Source organism: Melanotaenia boesemani, chromosome 2 (assembly GCF_017639745.1).
Source record: "Melanotaenia boesemani isolate fMelBoe1 chromosome 2, fMelBoe1.pri, whole genome shotgun sequence".
Taxonomy (NCBI): Eukaryota; Metazoa; Chordata; class Actinopteri; order Atheriniformes; family Melanotaeniidae; genus Melanotaenia; species Melanotaenia boesemani.
The window spans coordinates 13,421,915-13,442,567 of NC_055683.1; the positions used below are offsets into that span (position 1 = coordinate 13,421,915).

The 20,653-nt window shown below is 39.4% G+C and overlaps 1 protein-coding gene across 2 annotated transcripts in view; it reads right to left on the reverse strand.

Moving 5' to 3' along the window:
- Positions 1 to 20,653, reverse strand: part of usp43b (ubiquitin specific peptidase 43b) — a 93,792-nt gene that overhangs the window by 37,885 nt on the left and 35,254 nt on the right. Inside the window, exons 4-8 of one of the 2 annotated variants that reach the window (XM_042006583.1) lie at positions 16,922 to 17,006; positions 16,694 to 16,740; positions 16,514 to 16,606; positions 8,884 to 9,019; positions 6,285 to 6,429 (exon numbers count right to left, since the gene is read on the reverse strand). In XM_042006583.1, the coding sequence (XP_041862517.1) occupies positions 6,285 to 6,429; positions 8,884 to 9,019; positions 16,514 to 16,606; positions 16,694 to 16,740; positions 16,922 to 17,006 (506 nt within the window). The remainder of the gene's footprint in view (positions 1 to 6,284; positions 6,430 to 8,883; positions 9,020 to 16,513; positions 16,607 to 16,693; positions 16,741 to 16,921; positions 17,007 to 20,653) is intronic. The other variant, XM_042006590.1, reaches the window with a different exon arrangement.

A 20,653-nucleotide genomic window follows, 5' to 3' on the forward strand; every position in this document is an offset into this window, starting at 1 on the left:
GGGGTGCCAAGCAACGCCGCTTTTCTCTCTCTCCCCTCGTGTCTCTCACAGCACAGAGAAGTGTGACTGACTGAGTGAAACGCTGAGATTATAAGATCCCTGCGAGACGTGACGTCATTGAGGCTGCTTTCTCATCACACAGCTAACAATCTATGGGCTTAACACGTAGGTCCGCTCTGCAGAAGTTCATGGCCATAAATCACATGGTGAATTAGACATGCAGACACGGACGAGAAGGTATTGATTGGCCGCGATGGCTACACCTTCCCCAAAACCACAAAGTTTTATTGAACACGGTTGTTTCTACCAGAGGTATGATTCATCACTGACAAAGCAAATGCCACTGCTGAGCAGCTCTTCCTGAGATCCTTATGAAACAGCAAGCATCTGCTGGCACATGTCTCCTAACGCACAAATAAATGGCATGAGAACATTAAGCAGCGGCTGTATGAAGGGCAAGACTAATCAGTCTACGTATAAACCATTAAAGCTTTAACAGGAGGTTTCTGATTGCAGTGTCTTGACCTCGAGAATGAGTGTAATAAGTATGCAGAGCATTTCATTCATTGTCATGTCGCTCTAATTAGGCAAAATGAGAAAACTTGTTTAATGACAGGCCTTAATTTACACGAGCAGTGACCTCTGACAGCTGCAGTAAAGATTTATGAGGAAAATCTCTGGTAAGATTCCCTGTGACACAAGTTCAAAAAACAGCAGTGAAATGCATGGGTCACCTCCTGGCCTGTCCCACTAAGATTTACAAAGGCATGCCTTGAGAGGAACATACCTCTCACTGCTCATTTAACACAATTTTTTATGAGTAGGTGTCAAAAAATTAACTGTTTCTAGACATTTTATCAAGGCTCCTGTCACTGCTCCCCAGCTTTCACTGATGAATAATGGTCTTAGTATGAGGTGTATGTGTGGTTAACACACTGGGAGCATTTCCACAGCCATAAAGAAAAACATAGAAGCATGAGAAATACAGCCTATACACACACACTTCAATAAAAGTTAACTTTGTTTGACTTAAATACCTGTTGATCTTAATCCTTAGAATAATTCTAAGTAACCGCAGGAAGCATGTAAATGCCCACAGCTCATTCACCCATTGTGATTTCGAGGCAAAAGAAAAGACAGAGCTTCAGTTACAGTTGGTCAAACAGCAAAACAGATCTAAATCACTTGCACGGTTATACTGGTAGGCCACAGCCAGATTAAGACTGAATTGTTAGACTGGTGTTAGCATGTTAGCATGCTGGCATCAGTGTAATGCTTAGCTAGCCTACTCATTGCAGAAGTGGCATATGTTATGCACATGTTAACAATTTACCAGACATACAGAAGCACAAATAGTTTAAAATTCTTGTTTAATAATAATAATCATCCATCCATCCATCCATTTTCTGCGCTTATCCGGAGTCAGGTCGCGGGGGCAGCTGCCTAAGCAGGGAAACCCAGACTTCCCTCTCCCAGGCCACCTTCACCAGCTCATCCGGACGGATTCCGAGGCGTTCCCAGGCCAACCGAGAGATGTAGTCCGTCCAGCACGTCCTAGGTCTTCCCCGGGGCCTCTTTCTGGTGGGAAGGTGCCCGGAACACCTCACCAGGGAGGCGTCCAGGAGGCATCCTAACCAGATGCCCGAGCCACCTCATCTGGTTCCTCTCAATGTGGAGGAGCAGCGGCTCTACTCTGAGCCCCTCCCGGATCACCGAGCTTCTCACCCTATCTCTAATGGAGAGCCCGGCCACCCTGTGGAGAAAACTCATTTCGGCGGCATGTACTCGCGATCTTGTTCTTTCGGTCACTACCCACAGCTCATGACCATAGGTGAGGGTAGGAACGTAGATAGACCGGTAAATCGAGAGCTTTGCCTTTTGGCTCAGCTCCCTCTTCACCATGACAGACCGATGCAGAGTCCGCATCTCTACAGATGCTGCACCAATCTGCCTGTCGATCTCCCGCTCCATTCTTCCCTCACTTCTGAACAAGACCTTGAGATACGTGAACTCCGCCACTTGGGGCATGACCCTATTGCAGACCCGGAGAGAGCACTCAACCCTATTCCGGCTGAGGACCATGGTCTCAGCCGGATGGATGGATGGATGGATGGATGGAGGGATGGATGGATGGACGGATGGAGGAATGGACGGATGGATGGATGGATGGAGGGATGGACAGATAGATGGATGGATGGATGGAGGGATGGATGGATGGATAATATTGCAAAATGAAAGAGAATTTTTAAAGGTTTCAGGAGCCACAAGGTCAGAGATGATCTTTTGGGAAGAATAAATGTCTCCACCGAGCACTTGTGGCTCTGAGCTGTTAAAAGAGTTCATTTTCTTGTAATTTGTTCAAATTTACACAAAGCTTCTAACTGTTAAGCTATATTAGTCTGGGTTAAAGTAACTATCCAACTTAGCAATCCCAGAAGTTTACATGTAGAAAAGCTTAGGGAATAAGAACACACTGTTTTAGCCACTTGGTTTAAGCTGTAATGGATAGAAAAAACAGCAGGAACTCCATTGTGGGGTTCCCAGAAAACACACTGTGGCTGCAGAAATATTACAGCACCCCCCTGAGTGACAGTGGTATGCAGAGAATGTCTGTGTTTGATGCACCTGAAGGTCAATGTTTTTTGGGAAATAAAATGGCTAAAGCTCTGATACTGTGATGTGTTGTTGCTGCTGCAACAATGGGACCTTTTCATGGTATAAATGTACAAAAAGGAAGCCACTGCAATGTGAAATGTTTCACTTCTCATCTAATAGACTGAATACATTCTCAAACATCCTGGGTGCTCAGTGCTCTTTATCATGAGCAATGAGTGCTCTAAAACTCAAGTATACCCTCAAACTAAAGTAAAAACGAAACTGTTGTGAATCTAAAGGCAATGTAATACCGCCTCTATGATGCTGACCTCTGATAATAAAAACAGGTACCTTTCTGAAATTCTCAAAGGCGCATGTCTCAGGCTGCGGGATCTCATGCAGCCAAGGCGAATACTCCAATCTAATAACATGGTTGTCAAAATCAAAACATCACAGTCCACACATGCCACGCTGCAGAGTTAAGTCAGTGTAAGAGGTGCTGTTTGAATGAATAAATGTGGATAGTGGTGTAAAAGAGCTTCAAGTGTGCAGCAAGAATAGAAAAGCAATATATAAAATGCTCATACCATTTAATATTAATTCACTTTTGTAAAAATGTATATTGCCACTCTGTCTCAAATACTAGAATTTCAATACTACCCCTGCAAAATCCTGCACTCCATTCAGAAACCTTAATGAAATTATAGATTCACAAATCTTTCTCTTGCTTTATGTTTCTTTCAGTGGAGGAAAGTCTGTTCAATACAAACTGCAGGCAGCAGCTCGATATCTACCCAACAAGTGGATCAGACTTACTGTTCATTTCAGACCTGGTGCTAACATGTGTCCTGGGTGATCTGCGTACAAATTCAAAGTGTTAAATAAATTCAGAGGCAGTCCACATTCTTATATGTAACAGGGACTTATTCTGAGACCAACTACAGACCTAACATGACTTCATAGAATCGTCTGAGCTACCACCAAAATAAAGCATCATAATTCACAGGAGAAATGATAAAAATAAACCTCCTGCTTTTCATGGATGTTAATTTCTACAGAGACAGCGAGCAAATTACCTGCGAGCTCAGCTTCAAAGCTCTGGATACGTCCTGTAGAACCTGGGCAGGTAAGAGGCCTTGACCCGATCAAGATTGTTTACAGCTGGCTCATGGCATGCATAGAAGGTGAGAGCCATGCATTTTCTTGCAGCTCAGCTGGCTGTTAATTCAGCATGGAAGTTCCGATATTCTCAAATGTGGTCTCAGTTAAAAGTTAACAAATGTTCTGCAAAAACAACTGCATTACAAAAGACGACAGCAATGATGGGCAATTACTAATCCTATGATCCAATATACTTTTATAAGGAAAGAGACTAAAATCATAACTTTAGTGTGCAGAAAGATTATATATGCAGGGTGAGAAGATGATGTAAGAAACTAATTTGAAGACTGCAGCAGGGAGGAAAAGATCGCACCATCATTGGTTTGCCTTTGGCTTAATCTAAGGGTATGTCTTTTTTTTTTTTTTTCTCACAACAGCTCTTTACCTCATGCTGTCTCTGAAACCTTTAACATCTGGATGCCTTAAATCCAACTTATGGCCGTGATTTACTGTTACCTTCAAATACTAAAAGTCAACCGATCCAGTGTGTGTAGCAAAGAAAGTACCCATAAAGAAGCACAGTGCGGAATAATAAAACAGAGTTACAGTTCTTTTTCTCCACTTGCACACAAAGATGTGCATTTGTAGAAAGCTTCAGTGCAGACTCAAAACTTATAGTATTGTCTCACTAGATGCCCAAGGACATTCACCACTGTGACAACCTTTCCTTAACATTACTAATGCACATAAAAGGTCTACATTTATTCTTCAGTAGGACCTGGTGAGGAGAGTTCAAGTATTTATGAATAACCTATAAATGGATTTTAAAGGGTTATACATTCAAAATTCAGTTTTCATGAAAAGGACACACAGGACAAGCAACCAAATTTAAATTAAAACATAAAACACTGGTTAATTATCACTTTACCTCATTACATTTAGTTTTTACTGCATTTTTAAATCTCTATAGCAAAAGTAAAATATTTGGTGCAAATGTTTTTGCATGCAGTTATTATTTACAACCACCAGTCAAACATTTGTCCTCACAGTTAAAAACGTTGGAGAGATAAAACAACAGCAGGATTAAAGTGAGTTAAAGAAAGTGACTGTAAGAGTAAGACTGCTACAATCAGAGAGTAAAGCTGTAAAGAAAAAATTAACTTGTTTTTCTATTAATTAACTGTTTTTACAGCTTGAAGCAGAAGTGCCAACACATCAGTAGGATGTTTCTATAAAGTAAGTGCTGTCATTGGCTGGTGGCAGCCCCAATACATCCTGAAATAAGAGGAAACAAGGGAAATACAAGAGTTGCAGTGTTTCCACAGAAAAATACAGCACCATAAAAAAATTCTGTGCTTAGGAGCATATATTTAGGTGTTTGACATGACAAACTCAAAAACATAAAGAAACTGTATAACCCTGGTTCATTTGGGGACTCCCTGGAATTAAAAAAATTCTTATTCAGTGAACTACTTTGAATGAAACCTGCAGCTAGAAAGGAAATATCCAGCCTCATCATCTTTGTATTCAAGCAACTTGAAGTTCAAAAAATTTTGCATTTGTAAAATCACATAAAACGTGTGTGAAGATGAAACCCATTTCTTTTTGTTTTGACAATAATAAAAAGTCTAAAATGGCTAAAAATATATTTCTCAAACAGGTATTTAGATCCTGCAAGCTAAAGCTGCAATGTAGCCCCTCAGAAATGTAGGAAAGATTGAAAGAAAGGTTTATTGTGGGCTTTGCAGAAATGTTATTGAGTAAATATTACCTGAGGTTTGCATTAGTGGCAATCATTATTTTATGAAGCACACACATTTTTGGAATTCAAGAGTATACTCAACCTGTGCATGCATGTCTGTTTTCTTGTATGCAGGATTACTGTGATTTTGCACTACCCCCCTTCAAAAAAAGATGGCCGGATCTATCCTTTGTTGGCACAGATGGAGGGCTGAATCCGCTGTGGCTGCTTGGTTAATGTGCTGCGTTCACTTTGCAGCAAACATATCCTGCTATTTTCTTATAAGATGAAACATGTATTCTCACTGGGAGCAGATGTCACTGTGACTGACAGGAAAATCTGCTGTGCACACAAGAGTGTTGAAAGCTGATAAAGAGTCACTGTATCAACTCCTGTAGATGAAGCCTGGGAGAAGCCAGGGGAGCTTGTCAGAGAGCAGGGAAGAAATAGGGGTCACTATGCACTGAAGTACTTCTGAGCGCACATTTTACATCAGTAGCTGGGAATAGATGAAGACATAAATCTGATAGCACAAGGGAAACCTGCACAGGGGGGATGTAATTCACACAGCTCTTTGCAGAGTTATATACTTCTTAATGCGCTCCCTAAGGACCTCCTGCAGGTAGGTGCTCTCCCTCAGGGTTTCATTAAGCTAACTAAATTAATAAAATGGGTTTGCTTGCTTACAGATCTGTGTGTGCATCTACTTTAAAGTAGGGGAAAATACAAATGTAGTATCATAAACCACTTGTAATACTCAAAGATAATGTATGCTTTGTGTTGTGGCTAAAAATAAAACAATATGCATAAGAATGAAGATAAAAAGGGATTTCAGTTTCAGTGGTACCTGAGATCCGAGCAGAGCCTCCTCTGATGTAGAGCGGTGGAGCCTGAAAGGCGTAGATGACATCATTCTCAGCTATACTCGTTAGATCGTCATCGTCAAAGAAGGAACGCTGGAACCCCGTGGAGTAAACCTCTGTTAGGATTACCTGTGGATCAACAGATACACACACAAAATACCAATTAGTTTACTAATATGGGGCCATTATACAGGAAGAGCACACTTCGGACCTTTTCAAAAACTCAACCCTACACACGGAAAGTTCCTTCCAGTTGTCCCTTTTGTTGCAAATACAGTGGCCAGCTTTCAGATACACTGGAAGTGACATAATCTAATGTCTCCATGGTGCCAAATCAACATTTTGCAGGAACACCAGGAGCTAAAAATGATTTCATGATGACACAAAATGTGTTCCTCGGGGAGGTGGAGAGGTTTGAGGCACCTTGTGACCCATATCGTATCTCAGAAAAAAACTTTAAACTATCTTATTAATTTGTCTATAAAGACAGACACATCCTCCATAGTGAACCACTGAAGGTGTTATGCACCCTTAACAAGCCAGCCTTGATGCTCACTCATCATCTTATAAGCCACTTCAACTCCATACTAACTGGTTTTGGATGCGGTGGAGACTTCAAGTGAACATTCGAATGCAGTGGGGGAGGAGAAACTATTGAAAATGCTATTCGTGGTGGTGCCAGACTTTTTTACATGGGATGGCCACTGGGTGGGCAATACTTCCTCAGGGGGCCCATAAACTAAGAAAGGAAATGATTGTGTAAATTGCTCTAACACAAACACACAAAAACTGCTATGATAACCATTGTCACAAAAATCTTCACATGAATAATCTGGATCACCAAGTGGAAATGTTTGCATCAGGTTCAAAAAGGCAACATGGCTGTTTTTGGTTGCAGTATGTGGCGCTTGATGTCGTAGTAGAGGGTAGTAGGGGGAGCGGTTCTGGCTTACTGTCTGATGTTGATGGGAGACTGGATCCTTGTGACCACAATGCCTTGTGTGGCAAGCTCGATGTTGGGAATTGTTAGGCTGCTGATACTGAGGATGGAGTCTGTGTCAGCCTGATTTGTGTCCTTCCTCTTTACCAAAAATATATTTCCACACAAAATAAGACTGGTTCTTCACACTTTAATGCTGTAGCTACTTTAAAATCATCTACCAGGCTTGCTAGCCTCGTGGTTAAATTAAAATGGATCATGTAGCTCTGGTTTAGTTAGCACTAAGTAACGTGGATTCTGAGGTATTCTTTAAGCATCTTTATAGTTTACTTTCAGCTCCAATGTTTGAATTGATGTAGTCCCTCAATACACTCACCGAAAACTTAATATGACACGAGTTTCCCAAATTCTCTTAATAATGATTTCTTGATACACCAATTACACTGATGCACACGTCAGTGCTTGGCTAACACAATGTTGCCAACTTAGCGACTTTGGCGCTCTTTTTAGCGAGTTTTCAGACCCTACTAGCAACTCTTTTTCAAAAACAGATACTAGCAACAAATCTAGAGACTTAATTTTTTAAATTGAGTCCCACCCCTTCTTAATACTGATCTAGCACTACCATAAAACTGGATTAGTACTGCTACATAGCTTCATGCTAACATCAAGTTGATAGTCTTACACAACATTAGTAGTTGTGTAACATCTACACGGGAGACAGGGACAAAACCACTACAGTCTAATGTCAGTTTTTAAAAGGATAAATAATTAGAAAACTACTTTAAATGAGACCTCAAACAGGTGTCTTCTCTCTAACCGAATTATATGTCCTTCTAGTTCCTACTGTGAAATTTTTATTTGTTTCTAACATTACAAAAACAGGCAAATGATCACTTACATCAGTCACTAGTAAGCCACTTTTTATCTTCCCATCAATTAAATTCACAAAAATATTGTCAATTGTTGTTGCGCTATCCTTGGTTATTCTACTGGGCTTCATATTTAGTACATAGAAGCCTCAACTAAACATAATATTAACAAATTCTGTAGTCTTTGTATGATTGTTAGATTTCAACAAATCAATGTTAAAATCACCACAAACTAATATCACCTTGTCATTGTGACCTTCATAAAAATCTTTTTGTTAAATTTATCAATGCAGGATCCAGGATCCTAATCAATATATTTTTTGATCTCTCAAAGTTAATCTCAATTGTTAAACATTCCATCAAACTGTCAATAACCTGAGTCATATTTTCAATCACTTCACATTTAAAGTCACTTCTCACAAACAGCGCAACACCACCTCCCCTTTCATTTCTCCTGTTTCTCCCAAACATTTCATAACCCTCTAAATCATCAAGTAGTTCTTTCTCATCACTGAGCCACGTCTCTGAAACTGCTACTATACAAAATTTGTGATGAAACTGTTTAATCTTAGAAAAGTTATTATACATACTCCTACTGTTAAAGTGGATTATAGAAGAACTCTCAGCAATAAAATTAAGATGTTCCTCAAAGTAATATTTGCAACTCAAATCAATATTTGTGCAGGTACACGTGACGTATGAAGCTGCGGTGCACACTCCCCCGAAGCCCCAGTGTAGTCTGAACCCTGAATTTATTCCTTCTTAAGTTACCTGGTCTGGGGAAATTTTCCCCTCGTCAGCCACCATCCTCCTCAGACAGGCCACCGAACCAAACAGAGGCACAGCCAGCCCGACCCGCAGGTACCGCTGTCCCTTGGTGCTGAACACCAGCGTCACATACAACGGCCTGCCATAGACAAAGACACACAGTCAGGGGTGCTGGGAACCATAACAGCCTCTACTTTGATTTTGTGCCACTTCTACTGTAGCCTCGTTGAGAGTCAAGAGGGGACAAAAGAAGACTTTCATAAATAAATCAATACATTTCTAGCATTAATAATAAAACATTAGGACTTTAGTTTTATGTGTGCAAAATAATGGAGTCTCTATTGCATTTTTAAAAATAGGGAATACTTGGCTTTGACCTCTCCAGAGGCAGCGCTGACATGAGCAGGGTGCTGGGATAAAATAGTGTCTTTGAACAACAGCAAACTGGGGAAATACAGGAAGTGTGTGAGGTACCTCTCCGTTAGTGCAATAAATGGTCTTATAGGTAGAAGTGGCTGAGATAAAGTACATGAATGAAGATTTCCCTTCTTCTTTTTGACACTTATATTAGGCTGAATTGAATTTAAAAAACTGCACTAAAAATTAGTAGTGTGGATGTAACAAAAGTTGAAAACTGAATGCAGACAAATATTAACATTTTCCTCAGTTCCCATTTAAACTCAACCCCTAATAAAGATATATGTCAGTTTAACTGTGAGCCAAATAAACAAAATAATACTTAAAACCCTTAAATTTAAACCAGGGACCAGGATTCATCAAATAACAGGGCAGGATAAGAGTTTACTGACCATAAAACTGAGTTTAAATGAAAACTCTGTAACTCTTAATGAAAATAATATAAAAAACAGGAGGTCTTGGAATTTACAAGGAGGATCTGGACGAAGATAATCAAAAGTAATGGTTGTTGGACCTTAATGGGAGAAATGGATAAATATAATAGTGGCCTGAGATTTGTAAATAAAACGACTCATTAAGAAAATATGTCCTTTTTCAGTTATATAAAAATAAAGGCAATCCAATGTATCAGTAAATTAAAAAAGAGTGTTCTCTGATTTGGACTCCACGAGCAGGGCACCATGTACAGATCTCAGTAATAGGGGAGGTCAATGATTCTGAAATGTATTTGAGGGCGAAGCCATTTAAGGTTTTGAAGGTGAGCAGTAATGTTTAAAAATCAATATGAAATCTAACAGGAAGCCAATGTGGGGAGGTAAACACACAAGTGGTGTGTTCGTGCCTTTTTGTCCTGGTAATGAGTCTAGCTGACGCATTTTGAATCAACTGGAGGCAACAGAGGCAGCTTGGACTCATATCTGAGTATAGTAAATTACAGCAGTCTAGGCCAGGGGTGTATTAACCTGCAGCTCCAGAGCTGCATTTGGCTCTCTAGACCTTCCACAATGGCCCTTAATACATAATACTAAAAATACTAAAGAACTAACTAATGTTTTTAAATATAGCTATAATAACAAATCCAGGTTTTTAACAATATTTCAGTTTTTTTCATGGATAATCACGTCGAATTTCCACAACATATTGACACTACAAGTACCAGTAATATGTTTTTAATCTATTTTCCCTCATCAATAGGTTGGAACACATTGGATCCATAAGTTGTCTTTTTTTAAAAGGTCTCGTAACATTTGTGGCTCTAAACCAGTTTTATTTAACTGGGCTAAGATAAAAATGGCTCTTTGGATCGTAAAGGTTGCAGACCTGGTTTCAGCTATAATAGACAAAAACATGGTAGAATATTTGTAATTAGCAGTTTAGAGAAATTACCAGATTGTATTTATTTATTTATTTTTTCAGAAGCTGGAAATCCAGCCCTGAAGTTTTGACTTGAGCATTTAAGTTGAGTTGAATAAACAAAGATTAAAAGAATGTGGATCAGAACCAGAATGATCTCTGACTTGCCACTGAATTTGAAGATACTTAATTATTCTGGACAACACATTAAGTCATAAGTAAGTTATCAGAATGTGTTTTATATTGTTCTTTGTTCACATTTGAACTTTGTACCTCAGTCTCCAAACTGTTTTTGTGCTGTGCTAGTTTTGCCCCAAACGACTGTGTTTTTCATCAAAGACTGAAGGGCTCTATTACTTTACTCAGCCAGATTAGATATATTTTGGAACAAGACAATAAAGTTATCCATAAACTAGCAGTATGCTGAAGCTGGCTCAAAAACCAAGTACAAGGCAGTTTAAAGTTTTTGATTTTCGGCTTTACTCTTGTCCCGCTGTTTGGGTTGGAAAGTGGAGACTCCAAAAGAGCTAAGTTCTTCAAGTCTTGAACTGTGCTGTTCAGAGTTATTAATAACTCCCTGTGGAGATCATTTGGTCCCACCAGATGATACAACATGAAGTTATAAACTTTTCTCACAATATTAGATACACCTGTAAGAAGCCTCAACTGCAACTCAGTATCATCATACTTGACTTGTAGCTAACATGATAGATTCTTTCATGTTTATGGGAGTAGCCACTGAGCTTATAAATGCACAGACATTTGGGAAAGTAAATATGCCCAATAAAAAACAGCAAAATTAACTTATTCAACATTTATTCAACCAGAATTAATCTCATTGGTCATGTTGACCCCCTTAAGCAGAAGAAAAGATCTTTTAGATGTTTTGAATCTCGCTTTACTTGTTTTACTGAAAAATCCTCTTAATCAAATGTAACATAAACATTAAATATTGAGTTGCAAAGCATTTGACCTTTTTTGGATATGGTACTGGTTTAAAATACTGCAAAAGTCCAACTGGGATCTTTTTTCTCCCTGTTTAAGAAATTAATTGGTGGGTTTTAGCATGCAAAGCTAAGCATGCTAAAGCTAGCATTATTGCACGAGTTACAGGTGCTTTTGCAAAGCTGTGAACCTAAAGATGTCATAATTGTCATGTTATTAATGACTCAATTTAGTTTTTTTGCTGTGATAGGATTTTTTTGCGTGTTTGTTCACATTATAATTTAAATGCTATCTTCATGTAACTCCAGTGTGAGCAGTCTATGACCTTAAAATGACCTGCACCGCTACGTAAACATGTGTGTGTATGGATTCTTCAGGTGTTTACCAAATGTCTACCAAACAGAATAATTGTTTTCATTTAATTGTAGAAAATTCTCCCTCATTTATTTGCTCCAGACACTGACACAGTAAGTCTATTGGGCTGCAGTCGTCTAGTGACAGAGACACATATAGTTGTGCATCATCTGCATATGTCATGACTCAGCTTATCCTGGCAGTAGTCTGTGTGTGTGTGTGTGCATATGGATGTGGGCGTGCCTTCTTTGCAGCAGGAGTGTCTGTCTCTGGCAGCAGGTTTCTCACAGCTGTGGATAATCATCTCATCACCCAAACAGCATTTATGCCCTGGTCTGTTCACAAACCTCTGCCGGATCGTCGCTTGCATTTGCGTGGTAAAGGTTTGGTTTTTTCAGATTTCTAATGGTTCTTTGCTCATGACCTGTATGAAATAACATTTGGTTCAACTCTGTTCAGAAGTTTCACCTGCCAGTTCGCTGTCCCTGAGGACTCCACTGTTTTTGCCTGCCCGACTGCCTGCCTGCCAACCTGCCCCGACACCAGCATATTACCTTTTTTGTAAATAAAACCTTTTTGTGATCTAAAGGCTTCTCGTCTGCTCTTGGGTCCTTACAGCCTCCATTATGACAGCATATGCATAAAATCTACACAGTAACTTTTTAACTTATCTTGTTTTTAATCTTTTATTTAAAGCACTTTGAATTGTCCTGTACATGAAATGTGCTATACAAATAAACTACCTTGCCTTGTCTTACAGTTGATATTATTTTGCATCCTACCTCCTCTGATGCATAATTGTGACGCTCTTCAGTGACGTAAAAGTCAGATGAAATGAAATGTGACTGTTCAGACTGATGCTGCTTTTGGAAAACATCGGATTTGTATGCCATTTAGTACTACATATGGAAGTGGCCCCAGTCAGATTTGAAAAGATCGTACTAATGCTGTTCAGAATGTCATAAAAATCAGATATGGGTCATATGTAGGCAAAAAATTTCATCACATTTGGGACACTTTTGCCTGCATTGTGAAGTTAGCCTAAAAGCCTAATTTATGCTTTTATGTACATAAATAGGTACGCAGGTTATAAATGCCACTGCCCACATATTCCCATTTGTCATTTTTGTTGATTGTTAGGCAATACATCCACTAGAGGGCAATGTGGAGTTCAGAATTTTCTTCCGAGTTTGTCAGTTTCATATGAATATTTAACATAGAGCACAAATGAGGATTAAATCTACTGTTGAGATGACTAAAATATTTTGTTAGTTGAAAAAAAGTAAAATTATTTAGATAAAAAAATTCTAACTAAACCTAAATGAAAATTTAGTCAGAAGATGCGGGCTACACCTTTAATCAAAATTTCCCATCAAAATTAACACTAGAAGGCAGACTTTTTTGCCTCTTTATTGCAGTTTCTAATAAACTTTTTACCATTTACTACCTTGATTTATAACATTGTGAAACATTTGATTTGTAAACTGATCCCTGTTAAAAAAAAGGGGCATGTCAAGAGTGTGATTGAACCATCTAACAAGACAGCAATAATCTTTAATGAAATTAAATTAAGTTTACTGTACGTCCATCCTTCATCAACAGTGAAGAAAATTATAAATTATAAAACTTACAGATTATAAATGGAGCATGCAATATAGCCTATCTAGGTTTTTCTAAATATTGAGGCCTACAACAACTACTTCCACTAAAAATCTAACATATGAGACACAAGGTTTTCACCATAAATCCACATTTGCTGTCATGGATTGAAGTTGTCTCAGTATAATTGATCCATTCGCCTACATGCTATTTACATGCAATCTCTTCCTGAATCTGTTGGCTTTAATAAGTGTTTCTGTGTTTTCCAGCTAGTCAAACAGTCTGCGGTCATAAAAACAGCTGTCTTTGTGCCACTTGATGGTGTGTTACCAGGCGTAACCCAGTAGTCACATGGATGATGACATCATGTGCATACCCTCTACTGAGCTTCAAGTGAGCATGAAAAGACAATCAAGCTAGAGCAGAGCCTTAGAGAGTTCTTAAGCTCTTGGGATGAGACTATACACTTCAGCAGCAAAGAGAAAAACAGACCACAGATGTCAGAGGTTTAACTAAGAACTATCGCTCAGGAAAGAAGGGACCAAAACTGACGCACCATATTTATATTTTAGCATAATTACATGACAACTTATACGGAAGTATTTGATTTTTTTCGATGTGATCAATTTGGTTTTTATTTGAATCATGACTACCTTCATTACGTGGCAGTGTCAAGAAGTCAACAGTTTCCATTGGATGTTGCTATTTATCACACCACCATATGTTTAGTCTAAGCATATATCCTCTGAAATGAAAATAACACATAACTGCTGAGAAGGGCAGAGCGCAATGTTTGGGCCAATGCACAGCAAATGTTGGTTTGCTAACAAACAGTGTGTGCTTGTGGCTTATAGCCACGACAGACAGACTTATTGAGAGCGAGCTGAACGCACGCAGGAAAATATATAAAAAAATGATATAAAAGATGATCCATCTGTCTTCTCCTCTGTTTGCCCCTTCAGAAGTGTTTTCTGCAACCCTAGCTGCCACGGATGACAAAGAAAAGAAGCCATTCAATGTGGCCGCCTGTCAGAATGAAGCTCTTAAAAACCATTTCCTAAATTAAAAAGGTTGAACTTTCATAAGCTGTTGAAAAGATGAGGAATATAAAAGAAAAAAATCTGATGCAAAAGCATTCATTTTACAGACTGAGGAACTATACGACACTGACACTAAGGTGTAAAGATTGAAAGATCTCTTTTAAAGCTCATAAAATCCACCCAAAACACTCCTCTTGTTCATCTTATTTTCTTAGTTTATACAAAAGCCAAATTATATAAATGGCAGTTTTCTCCAAACCAATAGACGGCCTAACACTTAATCCATATGTAATATGTGTTAGTTTTACACCCTGTTTGGTGTGAGGATTAGATGAGGAAAATATAAAGTGTTAATCAGCAAGGTTTAGAGGTGGTGGTATTGATTTTTTAAACATTTAAGTAGAATCATGAAGGCTGTTTCTGATTCCAGGCCTCACTGTAAGCTAACTGGCTGTTAGTGTTCAATATGTTTGATTGAATATGCATCAAACTCTGTAAAAGTATAAAACCACATATGTTAACGTCAGATAATTATATTTAATGATGCTAGTTTTTGTGTCTGGTAGAGGTGGATGGGCTGTGCTAGCTAGTGTCTCTCAGCGGGAGTTCCTCTAGTTTTTCCACCTCAGAAAATAAATACTCAGCTACAGGGCACAAAAAGAAGAGAGCTGTACTACTCAGTTTGATTGCCACAGCTTCATCATGTTAGAAAATGTCAGGATTTCCTGAACAGGCTGACCCTTGGTAACCTGACATAGAGGCTAGGTGGGTGTAGTGATGTTAGGTTGAATAAGACATTGTTCCTGAGTGGGTTTTCCACCAGCATTTCCGTTTTGATACCAGCCCCTTCAACTTAACAAAAAATTTGTAATCCTATTGATTGTAGTGGATAAACAAAGCTGGGTGTTGTTTAGCCTTCAGTTGCTGTAACCCTCCCTTTTTGTTTCCTTTTTTCTGCCCCTAGCTTGAAGGCATATTTATATTTTAAGTGGGTTTGTGTGTAGTGCTTATAAGTAGTCAGTGTCTTAACTGCAGTAGACAGCAGACAGAGCACGTGCAGCTCTGAAAAGTCAGCTAATCTTGACAGCTAAGTCAAAGCTAAAAGTTATACTAGAGGGCCTGGAAATAATTAATAATTTCTAACAAATCAAACTTCAAATTACTTTAAAGCAGATCAAGTGAGAGCTATGTTCTAGATGTCCACACCCTGGCACTCCTGGTTCAGACAGTTTTTTTCTATACTTTAACTGTAGAAAGTCCAGGCTGCAACACAGTGTTGTAACATGGATGCTAACTCATTGTCTAACTCTGATGCAGAATGAAATTCTTCAGTTTTAAGTTGTTTTATTGGCAAAAGTATTGCTTTTCTTATGCTTAGCTTGCTAATCACAAAATCATCTGATTCTCCAACCTGGTTCTGACTACTGATAGGAAGACAGTGACTACTACACATAAAAACAAGCAACAACAAAGCTGCTGTCTCAGTGTTTCTGTGGTAAACAGGAAGACTCGATAGCTTTCTTAGCTTCCTATTGCTAGAAACTGATCTTGACAGATCCCCTGATTTATTAACTATTAACTCTATAGATGCACATGCAGTCCTATTTTGAGTATGTTATCAGTCTATATCACATTGCAGCAGTGTAAATAACACCAATTCTCCTGCATAATCGCCTCAAAACAAGTGTCTATGATCTGCTCCTCATCTTCTCTTTTTTTGGGTAGGTTTAGTCTTTTTAGGGGGCGATGCAAATTTTTGGGCTGCACCCAGTCAGTGGGAGAGGGGCTCAGTAGACTCATTGCTGACTGACGTTAACAAAAGTCATGTTATATGGGCTTTGCAGATGAGAAAATGAGCAAATTATTTATCTGATAAGTTGTAGAGCGGTCAACCCGAGCAGAAGCATCACTTCAGCTGATCTCACCTGGTCTGGCGAAGTGGAATAGGTAGTGAGATGCAGAGGAAAGGGTCAAAGGTGTTGCTCTGTTTCAGGCAGTGGGGGCATGTCAGCGACGATCTGAAGAAAAGGAAAGAACATGATCACGTCAGTTGTTGGGCGAAATAAAAGCAGCTGTGCTGACTTGACACAAGCTTTGAAATAAACCTCAAAGTCATCCTGATTAGGTCCGGCAGGAACGTAGACGGCCTAATCTGGTTACACAAGCGGACAACACAGGAAAAATTAACACAATGTTCTATTCAGGTGCGTTGATCTGATTGTGGGAAAAGAAAGGATGAGTGATGCAACTGGTGAGAATGAGAGAGGATGAGGGTGGGGGCAGAATTAGTACAGGCAGCCCCCCCTGGGCTTAACGGTGCTGTAAAAGCAAACCCAGAGAAGAGGTTTCCATCTTGTTGCGTCACTTTTAGTGAGAAGCAGAGAACTTTCCACAGCGATGGTCTTTGTTCCTTTGCATCTGAATCAAAGAAAAAGAAATGAATGAAAGCACACGGCATTGATTTTTCTGCTCCAACAGTTTTCCGTTTGGTGCCTTTTGTACACGATTATGCTTCTTTTAATTAATCCCTCTCAATTTCACTGGAAGAAATAATTCATTCAGCCGAGATAATTGCCTGAACAATGACTCAGAGGGCCCACTGGGGCAGATTGCTAGCAACAATTTTGTTAACTGTTCTGTATGTAAAGCCCGTCTTTTGTCCAGTATTTTGAGCTAATCTGTGTAAAATTTTGTGGACTAGACTTTCTGTTAAAAGGACTTAAATTACATATTTTTTTATTCTTTTTTTTAAACTTTACACATTAAAAGTTAAACCTGTTGTTTTAATTCTGGGTTCATCTCTGGTGCACCAGGCTTTTACACCGATCTCAACCATGACAGAAGTTAACTGACTGAGCCACGTTCCCGAAGCTTAATTCACAACCCTCAGTGGATGTTTTCCACATTTCCCATAACTAGAAGCTATAACCAATTTAATCTGCTTTCTAAGAGCAAAGTAGAAGCCAGGGGTTGAGGAAGACACCTCGGAGGCTCGGAAGTTTAATTTACAAACCAGCTGGGAAATATATTTGCAGGAAGGGTTAAAAGGTTCTTCAGGGCTCAGATTCACAGTGTTAGCATAAAACATGGTGCTTGTACTCTGCTAGAACTGGATGTGACTCAGCCACTGTGTAAATGTGAAAGATTGCCAATTATAAACATATTTACAAGAATTACGCCTTTCTGCTATGACCAAAAGTGTTTACAAAATGTATGTCTGTATATGATATGTAATTGGAAATGAGGGGTAAAATGCATTCAGCCTAGTTCAGCCTGGTTCTGCTTTTCTTTTATTTCTTGTACTATCAGCATAGTTAGGGTAAACCTGAACTATATACCTTAGTTGTTACTGAAGAAAGCTCAATCTGCTTCATTAGCTGATTACAAGTCTTCATTTTTCTTATCAGAACATGCTTTATATATACAGTTTTTGGCCCTATACCTTTACACATCTTTGGCTTCTCAGAAATAGTCTGTGACCAGAATACAGCCATATTTTTTTTTACATCAAATGCCATTAGTCTGTCAGTTTCCTGGTGTTCATGATCAGCTTTCGCTGAGGCAGCAACCACAGCCTCCAAAATGCTGCTCGAAGAGGCATATTGTCTTCCTTCGCTTTAAGGGTCACATTTAAGAAGGAACCACAAGTTGACTCAGGTGAGGAAAGGAGTAAGGTCAGGTTACAAAAATATGACATAAATCCATATTTTCCACTACAGTGATGATCTGAACATCCAAATATTTGAAGGTAACGTCTCCCAGATAGCAGATCAGTTAGGGCTGAATCAGGCCTACTTTAGGCATTTATGGCTCAGTTACAGCACTGGTCCTAATATGGGAAGCATTTCTTATGGCAATTTCCTTGTGGTCATATGGTTGAGTTTTTTCAGCCACACTTATATTTAGTCAATGCTGTAAGTCAAGGCCAAATTTGGGCCAAACAAAAAAAGCACATTTGGGCTATATTTGGTAAAAAATAAAGTAAATAAAGCTCAGCAAACACTGGCTTAGTGAATATTGTGTTGTTGTAAACAACACCTTACACTTGTGTGTCATAAACCTTTAAGACCTTTTCACTGAGCCCTACCATGGGAAAATAAGACATAGACGAGCTGTTGAAATGTGTTTTCCTTATTGGAGGGTACCTCCGAGACCCGGTAAGGGAGCAGAGGGTGGTGGTGGTAGGGGGGAAGTAAATAAAGCTCTATTCAAGCAAGCCCAGCTGACACTAGCTTTTAGTGGATCTCTCCCTCTTGGCAGAGTCAAATGGCTGCCCTACGGATGTCTTATTCTTGCCAGGAAAGAGTGAGGGTAACCACATGTCATGCATACAAATCCCACTCAGACACAACTAAAACATAGATGTGCCCAGTGATGCTCTAAACACCAGAAGAGGAAGAGGTGATATTCTGGTGGTGCTCTAATGGAGGAACCGTGCAAAGGTTGAGAGGTATGTATCCCTCTGTCTGTGATGCAGCCATGCAGGGACAGGGAGGGGGATATCACTGGCAGAGATTTGAACTTTGTTGAGAAACACTTGGCATCTCTTTCTAAATCGAATAACAATTCATTATGTTCCTGTGAAATGCAAAGAGTCTCAAGTGGATGATAAAGAGGATTATCATTCAGCCTCTGTTGGGAGATAAAAGGCATTTATTTACCACCTTAATATGGTACGTAAACATAACACAAAGCCCAATTACCAGGACTGGAAAGAAACCAGATGAATAAATAACTGAATCTGGCCAAAACCACCCACTCCAACCGCTTTGAAGAGAGCGAAGAGTCTCTCAGAGAAAGTGGCCGCAGAGTAAGACGAGCTGCACACCCACTGAAACTGCCTCACGTCTGTAATCCGAAACGCTCGGCTGCCCGTCACTTGCCTTCAATGCAGCGAACGCAGCTTGACAGACATTTTCATTGCAGTCCCCACAAACTTACAGCACAAATGGTGAGTCATCCTCAGAGTCAAAGATCTCAATCTCTGAATAATTAAATTTGTTGTGAGAGGCGGTAAAAGGGGTGAGATTTAATGATTCAGCAATGACAGAAAGAAAAATCTTTTGATCAGATCCATAATGTGACGGCACGAAACATAAATTAAGATCAAATAACCCTCAGCTCAGCTCACTCGGACTGTGATTTAACTTGTTTGAACATGTATAATGGCTGTGATGATTGTAGAGTGACAAACTGGGCTACTTGGAGAATAATTCTCTGGTCTGTCAACTCTAGATGCTGTATCTCATCGGACACTGCATAGCAAAGTGCTACAGAGGCAGCAGTGGAGCCTCTAGAATAACTTTCATCAGAGAAAAAAGGGGGACAGCAGTCAAGATGTATTTGATTAAATTTGAGTCCCAGTGATGAAAAGTACTCATGTAAAACCTCAACTTTAGGATGCACATGTTTATGTACTGTTAAAACAGGCTCAGGCTGTACATTATATGCTAGACTTCCTTTGCAAAGTTCTTGTGAAGCCAGCCTGGTCATCTACAGTATATATACTCTCTATCTGTACAATCTCACCCACTCTCCTTAGCTGGAACAGTATTTGAGTGGGAGAAAGGAGCAGATTTTTCCTGCAAGGCTAAGACTGCTGCTTCCTGTGTAGACACACCCGACATGTCACGGCTGAAGCATTTGACAATGAGGGTGGCAATTAGGAAATGCGCTCAGACAGATGCATTACTGGTAGTCACACAGAGCCGTCACTTTTCCACAGAATTAGCAGATGGAAGAAGGTACTGACAAATAAGATAATAGCTGCTTGGTGTGGAAGGACTGTGCTTTGGAGAAGATGCAGTAATTAGATCAAATCTTGGTGTAGAATCTAACATCTTGATAATTGGTCAGTTTATTGAATGGTTTATTGATCCAGACCTAATAGGTTCAGGGCGTTACATCAGCATGAGGAGCTGAACACAGGACGAGGAGCTGAGTTGTGTAACTGATTAAAGGCTGGAGGTGACATGGCTGTGAAAGATGTAAACTATGTGATAGCGGGACACAAATTAAGTGGGACAGGATGCTACAATTTAGCAGTGTGCAGCTTTTTTTTTATG